Raw genomic sequence first — 10,792 nt, 5'->3', positions numbered from 1 at the left:
ACTGCAGTGATTTTGGACCCCAGAAAAATAAAGTCAGCCACTGTTTCCACTGTTTTCCCCATCTATTTGCCTTGAAGTGATGGGACTAGGTACCATGATCTTAGTTTTCTGAATGTTGAGTCTTAAGTCAACTTTTTCACTTCAGTAGTGTCCCAAATCTGTGCAGGAAGCTACAATAACTACTTTAGTTTAATACCTGTAGCAGCCCCTGAATAGCTATTCAATTTTTAAAGGAACTACGAAGTAACTGGCACATAGCAGATGCTCAGTTAAGAGTAGCTATGTTTATTTTAATTTTGACACATGAGCTATTATCTTGAAATGTTTTAGTTAATGCATGTCAATTCAAACATAAAAATGGCCAAAGATTCAGAATTATCCAAGGGAAGAAAATAATACAGTTCTTGAGTTCAAAATTAAGCAAACACATACAAACAAAAACCAACTTTTTTTTCCCCCCACCAAGGAAAAGCTATCTCAGTTATTTGATTTGGAATAGAGGAGAGGCTTCCTTGCCGTAATGAGGTGTTACACATATAATGCTGAGGTAGAAGCAGAAAATTCCCTTCTAGGGCTCCAAGCTATAAGTACATTTCTGGGGAAAATCTAATCTAGGGCTCAGCTCTAAGAAATTCCTTTACTAAAATCATTGTAAATTCTTAGTGTAATAGTGGAAGTCCCAACTTGGAGGGATTACGTTAAGAGGTAAATGCACTGGGTTGTGTGGAGGCATGTAAGAAGCTTTTAGGCTACTCTCAATAAAAACTTGATGTTTTTATGTAATCAGTTCATACCTGAGAGTTGTGCCTTTACTAGAGAATGAAACACAGTTATGGTTACAAAATTTATAGCTATATTTGAGGAGGAGACTCAGATATAACTTGTTGAAGGTGAAAGAGGAGAGTGAAAAGGCTGGTTTATAACTCAACCTTCAAAAAACTAAGATCATGGCATCCAGTCCCATCACTTTAGGGCAAATAGAAGGGGAAAAAGTAGAAGCAGTGATAGATTTTCTTTTCTTCACTGTGGACAGTGACTGCAGCCATGATGTTAAAAGACGCTTACTCCTTTGGAAGGAAAGTTAGGACAAATCTAGACAGCATATTAAAAAGCAGTCATTAGTTTGCCAACAAAGGCCCATCTAGTCAAAGCTATGTTTTTTCCAGTAGTCACGTACAGATGCAAGAGTTGGACCATAAAGCAGGTTGAAGGCCGAAGAATTGATGTTTTTGAACTGTGATGTTGGAGAAGACCTTTGAGAGTCCTTTGGATTGCAAGGAGATCAAACCAGTCAGGCCTAAAGGAAATCAACCCTGAATATTCATTGGAAGGACTGATGCTGAAGCTGAAGCTCCAATACTTTGGCCACCTGATGTGAAAAGCCAACTCATTGAAAAAGACCCTGACGCTGAGAAAGACTGAAGGCAAGAGGAGAAGGGGATGACAGGATGAGATGGTTAAATAGCATCACTGACTGAATGGACATGAAATTTAAGCAAACTCTGGGAAATAGTGAAGGACAGGGAAACCTGGCATGCTGTAGTCCTTGGGGTTGCAAAGAGTTGGACGCAACTGAGCAACTGAACAATAATAACAATATATAACAGAAGAGATACGTGAATTCAGTTTTATCCAATTCAACAAATGTTGTGTACCCACTAGGTTTCAAGGAGTGTGCTAGAGCCTGGGGATACAGGGAGAAAGCACAGGTGCCCCCTGGCTTCAGAGTCCACATGGAAGGAGAGGAGATAAGATATATATAGAGGTAGTTTTTCTAGGACCAGTCTGAAATCTTCATAGGGCCTTAGCCTGCTCAGACTTTCATAACAAAATACCACAGACTGGGTAGCTCAAAGAACAGATACTTTTCACAGTGCTTGAGGCTGGAAGTCTAAAATCAGCTTGCCAGCATGGTTGTGTCCTCTGAAGACTTCCTGATTTGCAGCTTTCTCATTGTGTTTTTACATGGCCTTTCCTTTCTTATAAGCCAGTAGTCCTAATGGACCAGGCTGCTGCTGCTACTGCTGCTAAGTCGCTTCAGTCATGTCCGACTCTGTGCGACCCCATAGATGGCAGCCCACCAGGCTCCTCTGTCCCTGGGATTCTCCAGGCAAGAACACTGGAGTGAGTTGCCATTTCCTTCTCCAATGCATGAAAATGAAAAGTGAAAGTGAAGTCACCCAGTCGTACCCAACTATTAGTGACCTCATGGACTGCAGCCCACCAGCCTCCTCTGTCCATGGGATTTTCCAGGCAAGAGTACTGGAGTGGTGTGCCATTGCCTTCTCCAATGGACCAGGATCCCACCTCTATTTCTCATTTAACCTTAATTGTCTCCTCAAAGCCCTGTCTCAAAATGTGGGCACATTGGAGGCTAGCTAGGTGTTCAACATATGAATTTGGGAGGATATAATTCAGTCTATAACAATAGGCCCTAACCCACATCATAACAAATATATTAAAATGCACCCATACCAAATGTTATACCCATTATTATTATTTTGCTGCATAGTAAGTGAAAGAATTTTTATAATTCTGCTTTTGAAATTATTGGGCTCTCAGTAATATATGATTGGCTGCTACTGCCTAGCAGTCAGTCATTTTTGGATTTTTTTTTTTTTTTTACAAAATTAGAAAATCATCAACTGTTTTCAAATGTAATGAAATACTACATCTAAATTCCAAATTTGACCTTAATGAGATAGATACGATACTAGATTTTTATGTTTAATTGAGCATTAACTAATTTATACTTTGCAGTTTTTATATTTTGTAGCCAATATATTTTTTCCAGGTCTCAAACACTTCTGTAGGCTCTTGTAAAGCTTGCTAGGCCCTGTGCCTTGTCTATAATGTCAAATGGACGAAAGGGTGGGGATGTCTCTTAGCTCTGCTTCACACTGCTAGGTAGGTCACTCCTAACTTTCTTTGCTCTTCCAAACTCTGGTGTGGCGTTCCCAGCTGATGTGTCTCACTGGTACTATAGCCTGGCTGTGTTCTACGCACCCTTGTCCCTTCCACCCTACCTCATAGCCTGTTTTCCTTGCCATCTCTGTTACCCTGACATCACCATCTACCTGGTAGGAGACTCAGAAGCCATTGCAGTGACCATAAGTCTCCCAAGTCCACCTGTTTCAGGTTTTAAGCTGTTATCAGGATGACTACATGGGAATTGCCTGGAAACTTTGCATACCGATTTCTATGCCTCGTCTCTGGAGTCCTGTATAGTGGTCTTGGGGCTTGGGTATAACAGGGCTTGGGAATTTTTTTTTTTAACAAGCTAATGTGCTGTCAGGTTTGAGGTGTGGACTTGGGCAATATTGGTGAAATGAAAAAAGAGATGTGGATCTTCATAACAAGAACAATGTTCCCTATATTAGGATAACATGAAATCCCATTGGCTTTAATGTTCCAAATCAGAGGTTCTCAAAGGACTCCCCAGCTGTTTCCCTAGTGCCCCCAGAGTGTTGCCTTAAGGATGTTCAGGAGCATTCTCTCCTGGCCTCTAGTCTTTGTGTTCCAGAATAGGAAATGACAGCCCACTCCAGTATTCTTGCCTGGGAAACCTCACAAACAGAGGAGCCTGGCAGGCTATAGTCTGTGGGGTCACAAAGAGTCAGCCATGATTTAGCGACTGAGCATGCATGCCCTGTAACAACAGCTATTACAGGAAGAAATTCTGCTGTCTCTTTATTTTCTCTCAAGTATGAGGCAGGCTCTTTATTTCTTCATAACACATCAGAGACCAAGTGCAAACTCATAATGAAGCTTGCTAAAAGCGCAGAGCAAAACAATAACTCCTGTTATGTATAGGCTCAGATGCATTTTCAGCCCCTCTACCCTACTCTTGACCTGCCCCTTCCAAGGCCAGACAACAGCTTATCCTTCACTCTAGCACTCATTCCAGATATATCTCTATGGTAAGAGTTCAGGCAAAACTAACTTTCAGTCCAAGAAAGAGATGGAAATATTTTCCTCACCTCACTGTTGAAGCCTGTCCCCTGGGCCTGGTTTTTTATTTCAGAATGATTGAGCAGAATAGCTGCGCCCTTCAGGCAAAAGCAAACCAAAGTTGTACTTTGTGGCTGCACTAGGACAATCCTACATACAGTAGTATGGTATCGAGATATATTCTGAAGTCCAGATTATTCACTTAAATGATACCATCTGTTCAACTTCAGTAGCCTCGTCCAGATTTAGATGTACACTTAGTCTAATTCTTTGTCTTTTCAATAAAGGTTCAAAATCCTTGCAGTATAGTCTTCCTCATGGTCACCTTGTTACACATGCTCTGGGCACAGTAAATGAATTATGTGTCCTTCAGTTGATGTAATAACTGTATATGGTAGTTGGTAGTTTTTGCTCTTCTTAAATTTGAACAAACAGAAAGCAGAGAGGTTAAGCAGCTTAACCAAGGTCAAGCTTCCAGGAAGGGGCACACTGAGGTTTGAACAGAGGCCCCTTGGTTCCAAATCTGTGAATCTAACTATTATGAAACACAGAGAAGCATTGAGGTAGTAGACTGAATATTGAGTTTGAGTAATGGGACTTGGAATAGTAATGCCATTAATTAAAATGGGGCAAAAGATTGGAAGAGGTGGTATGATGGAGGAGGAGGGAGGGAAGTGGTAAGGTCAGCTTGGGCTATGGAACAAGAGCCACTGGGCATCATTGGGTCCTTGTCTGTTTATCACTCTGTCCTTTCTTGATGAGTATCTTTCTGAATCATCTTTGTTTCCAAGTTAATCACCATCCTTGACTCTCCAGGAGCTGTGCACCAGCCCAGGCTGTGGTGAAGCAGCCTGTCCGGGGAGCCAGCAGCAGGACAGCAATCACAGCCATTGTCCAGACTGGTGGGGACTGGAGCACTGGCCTCTTCAGTGTCTGCAGAGATAGGAGAATCTGTATGTTTTTTCTCTTCCTTTAAGTTCTTTACTATTTTCTTTCCTGAGACACCAGTAGGTAGAAAAACTACGTTAGGTCCAAGGACAGAAATTAAATGGTTTCAGACTAATTGGACTAATATTCTAGTGACTCAAATATACTCCTTGGCAGGAAGAATTTTGCTTTCAGTGATGTGGATGTTTTGAAAGAGTAAGTGGTAACTTAAAAGATTTTTTAAATGACAAAATCCATTGTAAACAAAGATGCACAAAATGGGCTCCTTTGTCTGCAGCTGATGGAGCATAAATTATTACAGGTTTCTTGGTGAATGGCTAGTAATACCTGTAAAAACAACCTCAAGTGTAATGTAGCCTTTGACCTAGTAATTACATTTTTAGGCATTTAGTCTAAGGAAACAAATCATGTGCAAGGTTTTAGCAACATCATTAAAATTGGCAGCACTGGTTATTGTAGCAACAATCTAGAACAAACCAACCAAGTGTTCCATGGGGGCTTCCATACCATGAATTATTATACAGCCATGAAAAGTCATATTGTAGAATGATACTTACTGAGATGGAAAAATGTTGGGATACATTTTTAAGTTAAAGAATCAGATTGTAAAACCATACACATTAGACATTATTTGGGGGAAGGATATTTAGAGAAATATCTGGAAGGATACAAATACAAATGCTTACAACAGTTGTCTCCAGATGGTATGCTAATGAATAATTTTTCTTTTCGCTTATTTCTAGTATTTCTGTGAGGAAAGTGTATTACTCCCGTAACAGTAAGACCAATCATAAAAAGAAGCTCCCTTTGTTGACTGAAATCTTCAGATGCTGGTTTAGCTGTGAAGAAGCACCAGCAACACTGTCCTCTACTGCATGATTTTCCCCTGGGTTAAAGTTCAGAGCACTTGGATTCTATTTTTACCTTGGGACATTCTGACTGGATACCACCTGTCAGTATCCTTTTCCAGGACCTGATGCTCTCGCCCTAAGGAGTAACTTGGTCACAGAATCTTCTTTTTTGGGGTGTGGGGTGGGGGTGGTTTCCTTTCTGATGGATGAGGGCTAGTCTCTTAAGTTCAATAGACTTTAATATTTTCATGGCTTCTCACCCTGTAGAGGCCCAGACAAGATCTGAATTTGTCCTAAAGCCTCACAGGATATATCAACCAGAGAGCTCTGAGCCATTATCCAATCCAAGGCTTATTCAGCTGGGTCTTGCTGAGTCAAAAGCTCTAAACCATTTTTGGTGTTCTGATCATCCAAGCCTGAGCCTTCACTGTTTGCCTGGGCCTCACAGACAAGAGAGCTCCCAGCTCTAACCCATACCTTCTGTTGCTGTCCCTTTGACCATCTGACCCAGAGCCCAGCAGATCTCTTCCTGCCACTGCTACCCATGTGAACTCCTGACCAGACAATTATGGCAGCTGTTCTCTGATTCTGTGAAGATTCTTCCTGGTTCTTGTCCACACTCTCTGACTTCAGTTGTTACCCAGTATTGTAGGTCAGAGAAGGCAGAATAACCATAGGGAGATATGGAGACCTTACCCCAATTTGGGAACTGGACGATTTTCCTTTCATAGCTTGTAGCTGGTGATTGGGAGTTGGGATATCAAGGCATTTCCAAGTAGAGCAAAGCTTGAAATATAATGTAGTGGTTAGGAGAACACATTTGTGTTGAGTATAGTCCTCGCCTTGAATCTTAACTTTGCCTCTTACTGGCAATTTGACCTTGAACAAATTCTCAGTCTTCATTTTTCCACCCCTAAAATGAGGGTAAATAAAGGTGCCCACCTTAAAGATTGTCAGGATTAAAGCAGATAATGCATAGTACCTACTCAAGAACACTGGTCTGGAACATAACTGGATCAGAGTCTTTTTTGATTGCCTACTATATAGGGTTAAACACTGTCCCCTCAAAATTCCTGTTCACCTATAGGCTCTGCATGTGGCCTTATTTAGAAACAGTCTTGCATTGTTGTCAAGTTAAAAAGAGGTTATGCTAGATTAGGCTTGGCTCTAATCCAATTTGGACACACACATGACAGAAGATTGCCATGTGAAGACAGGCACAGATTAAATAATGCATCTATAAGCCAGACACGGTCAGCGAGCGCCAGCAACCACCAAAAGTTTGGAGACAAGCATGGAAAAGACTTTCCCCAGAGCTTCCAGAGGACCAACTCTGCCAACGAAATGACTTCAGATTTCTAGCCTCCAGAATTCTCCAGTGAGAGAATACTTTCTATTGTTTTGAGATGTCCAGTCTGTCGTATTTTGTTATGGCAGCCCTAGGAAATTAATACTGAAGCAAACATTGAATTTCATTAGGAGGCTATGGGGCAGTTCACAAAATCAGGAAATAAACGAAAACCTGTGCTTACGAGGGACAAGATGCATAATCAAGAGATAGTTGACAAACTGGTCAACTCCAAACATTTTAATCCTTATGCTTTCCTGTCTGAGAATTACTCTGTCAGCAATGGAGCCCAATTTGCCTAGCCTAATCATGCCTGCTGCTTGACCGGCCCAGGGCAGTTTGAGTGACAGTTCTCCCACTATGGCTGGCAATAGTGAAGGGGTATTTTCCTAAATTCACTACTGGGGTGTGTTACCATGAACACCCCCCTCCCCACGGCAATAATACACAGTAATGACCTTAGTAGAGCTCAGGTATTAATATTGTTATTATAAATTTTTATCTTCTAGTGTGTTGAGAGCAAAGAGTAGAATCAGGAGACTTAGACTAGCTGCTGCCTAATTCCAAGAGTACTTAAAAAAAGTTGATCAAAGAAGGGACCATTCACCACCCCCTCCGCCTTAAACATTGTTTTACTGCTTAGCTCTGCACCCCACCCCCAACAGTGTTCTCAAGACCCAGCACACTGGGTCTTCTGGGTCCCTGCTTGTCCATTTGAGAGCCCATTCGAGGGGCCAGCGAGGAAGGAAGGACATGTGAAGAATACAGTATTCTTTACAGTTGGATGTGACCTGCACAGGAGAGGCCATGGATATTATAGTCCCAGGTGATCGCGAATGTTCTGTGTCCTAACTTATCTTCCCTGGATGGGCCTCTGCTTCATGACTGCTCATAGTGTCTCTAAGCTCATTGCCTCACCAGAAAATTTGAAGGCAGTATGACTTTATACACTGGTTGTCTGCACCGCAGTGTGCAGCTGGAGCACTAGTGCCACGAGTGGTGGCTTTTTTTCCTTTGTTTAAAAGGTCTGCTTCAACCACAAAGTTTTATTTCAAGCAAATCACTGGGACAGTAGTTGTGACAACCTTTGAAAGGGAGATCTTCTTTCCATGACTTTGTTTCACATCAGGTTCCCATCCTGGGAACCGTTTTTTGCATTAAATGTTGAGGATGACTGCTACAATTTGTCATCCATTAAGCAAAGGGTACATTATGAGCAGTGATGATTTCCATTTATTTTTGACATTTTGATTCTTCATTTAATTGCGACTCTATTTTTTAAACTGCCTCCCTCTTCCCACCTCAGCTCTTTCATCTGAATTCACACTGCACAGGGATTAGAAATAGGTGCTTCTATGTCCTTTGAAGATGTGGCTTCTGAAAGCTCAGATGAGAAGATGAAGCCAAGATGAAATAAGTGGCTGTGAAATGGCTTCATGGGTGAAAGGCTGGCCATTCCAGCTGGGGATGTTTGTGATGTTGTCTCAGAGGAGGTTGATGTGGAAGGTGTAATCAACCTGGGTTTATAGTTCAGCCAGTATTTACCTATGTATAGTCATGTGATAGGTGTTATAGACATAATAGTGAATAAGACAGAGATGGTTTCTGAGAGGAGATAGGCAATAAGCAAATAGACAAATAATTGTAGTGGTGCTAAATGCCATGGAGGAAATAAACGGTGTTTTGAAAGGAAATTATAGGGGGTAAGTAAAGGATGGCATCTCTGGGGAACTGACTTAAGCTGATTCCTGAAAGATGGTAAACAGCCAGCCACTAAAACCACCTTCCCTGTGGAGGCACCACAAGTGTCAGGCAGCGAAGAGCTTTGTGTGGAGGAGGAATCATCAGATGCCCAAGGTGGGGAGGGGGAAGCAGGCCAGGAATTTCTCTTTGGTTTTCTGGAAGAGGAAGAGGCATGAAAAGGCTCCAGACTAGGAGTCACATCCCTGAACGGTATTTTGGGTACACTGTGTACCATCTGCAAGCAGTCACAACTGGTCATGCTAACTGGTCTTGCCCAGCAGAGATCTGACAAACAGGAGGCGCTTATGAATACTTCCTGAATGACAGACACATCAATGAATGAATTTTAACCTGTATTCTCACTTGCTTCCTTCTTTCCTGCACTTCACTGAAACAATCATACAAACACAATCAGAAGGGATATTGAGGTCACCTGATCTGGGCCCTCACCAGCTTGTCTAAGTTTCCCCTACAGGAGGCCTGGCAAGGACCTGACAGCCTTGGCTTTCTGAACATTTCTGGGGAGGAGGGCTCCTCTCCCTTGGAGCCTGCTCAGTACTTAAAAAAATGGTTTTGAATAGATTAGCAGGCACATGGTACAAAATTCAAAAGTACCTGTCCCTTTAGTATATGAAGAGCAGGAAGTCCATCCCTGTTCTCCTATGCCGCCCAGTTCTTCCTAGAGCCCATCACTCTTACCTGAGCCCCAATGTAGTCTGTAAAGATATAAACCATTTTAATGAAGATAGATTAATTTTTTTTATTAGAAAAGTATCATATCATCATGGGAATAAAGAAAAATATAAAAGGCTATAAAAGAAGAAAGCAGTACCCTATAATTCCAGCCACCAGAGATAAAGTGTTAATATTTCAGTATCTGTCCTTCCAGATTTTTTCTGTATATGTGGTATATATAATTGATGCAAATAATGGAATTATAAACACAATTCTGTGTTTTTATTTTGTTTTAATTTAACAATATAGGTGATCAGGCCATATCAGCTCTTCTGGAGCTAATATTTTAAATGGCTGCATATATTCCACTGTATGAATGTACCATAATTCATTTATCTGCAGTTCTTACTAGCAGACCTTTTTGTGGTTTCCAGATGTTTTGCTATTCAAACTAGTGCTCTGTGAGTATACTCATATAGGTGCCATACGTGTGTCCGTTGATCTGTCGGGTAATTGCTGAGGAGTAAACCTGCTGGTCCGGAGAAGGCAATGGCACCCCACTCCAGTACTCTTGCCTGGAAAATCCCATGGACGGAGGAGCCTGGTAGGCTGCAGTCCACGGGGTCGCTAAGAGTCAGACACGACTGAGCGACTTCACTTTGACTTTTCACTTTCATGCATTGGAGAAAGAAATGGCAACCCACTCCAGTGTTCTTGCCTGGAGAATCCCAGGGACAGGGGAGCCTGGTGGGCTGCTGTCTATGGGGTCACACAGAGTCGGACACGACTGAAGTGACCTAGCAGCAGCAGCAGCAAACCTGCTGGTCAGAGAGCACGTCCCATTTTACATCTCCACCGATGTTGCCGAACAGCTCTCCATTTAGAAGCTGTACTAATTTACACTCCCACCCGCCTCAATGTATGAGCAAGCTCTATTCCTTTTTTAAGCATCTTTTTCTGTTAGATGATTCTGCTTTTTGTAATAACTGATCTGAAATGTGCCTCACTGCAGTTTCCACCCACCTTTCCTGCTTCTGCTCCCTGGGGCTCCACATGGTTCTGTGTGGCTCCTTTTTATCTTGACCCCTCTGTGAGTTAGAGGGATGAATAGTGAGCTACATTCCATGCTTGAGGGTGGAGTTCATGTCAGAGAACAGGCCAGGAATACTTAGGCAGTGGGAGCTGACATAACCACCAGGCCTTTGAGTGTAAGAGGAAGAGGCTGAATTTATGGCTTGGATCTTTCTTGACCCTCAGTTTCCTTAAAAAAAAAAAA

At 42.0% G+C, this 10,792-nt stretch overlaps 1 protein-coding gene across 1 annotated transcript in view; it reads left to right on the top strand.

The window, feature by feature from the left end:
• The window catches only part of PLAC8L1 (PLAC8-like 1), a 23,440-nt gene that overhangs the window by 3,906 nt on the left and 8,742 nt on the right, over nucleotides 1-10,792 (top strand). The window contains exon 2 of the mRNA XM_010850457.1: nucleotides 4,768-4,904. Within this exon, the coding sequence (XP_010848759.1) occupies nucleotides 4,768-4,904 (137 nt within the window). The remainder of the gene's footprint in view (nucleotides 1-4,767; nucleotides 4,905-10,792) is intronic.

The sequence above is a fragment of the Bison bison genome, unplaced genomic scaffold (genome assembly GCF_000754665.1).
Source record: "Bison bison bison isolate TAMUID 2011002044 unplaced genomic scaffold, Bison_UMD1.0 scf7180017864291, whole genome shotgun sequence".
Taxonomy (NCBI): Eukaryota; Metazoa; Chordata; class Mammalia; order Artiodactyla; family Bovidae; genus Bison; species Bison bison.
This window is presented reverse-complemented; position numbering and strand designations above follow the sequence as displayed.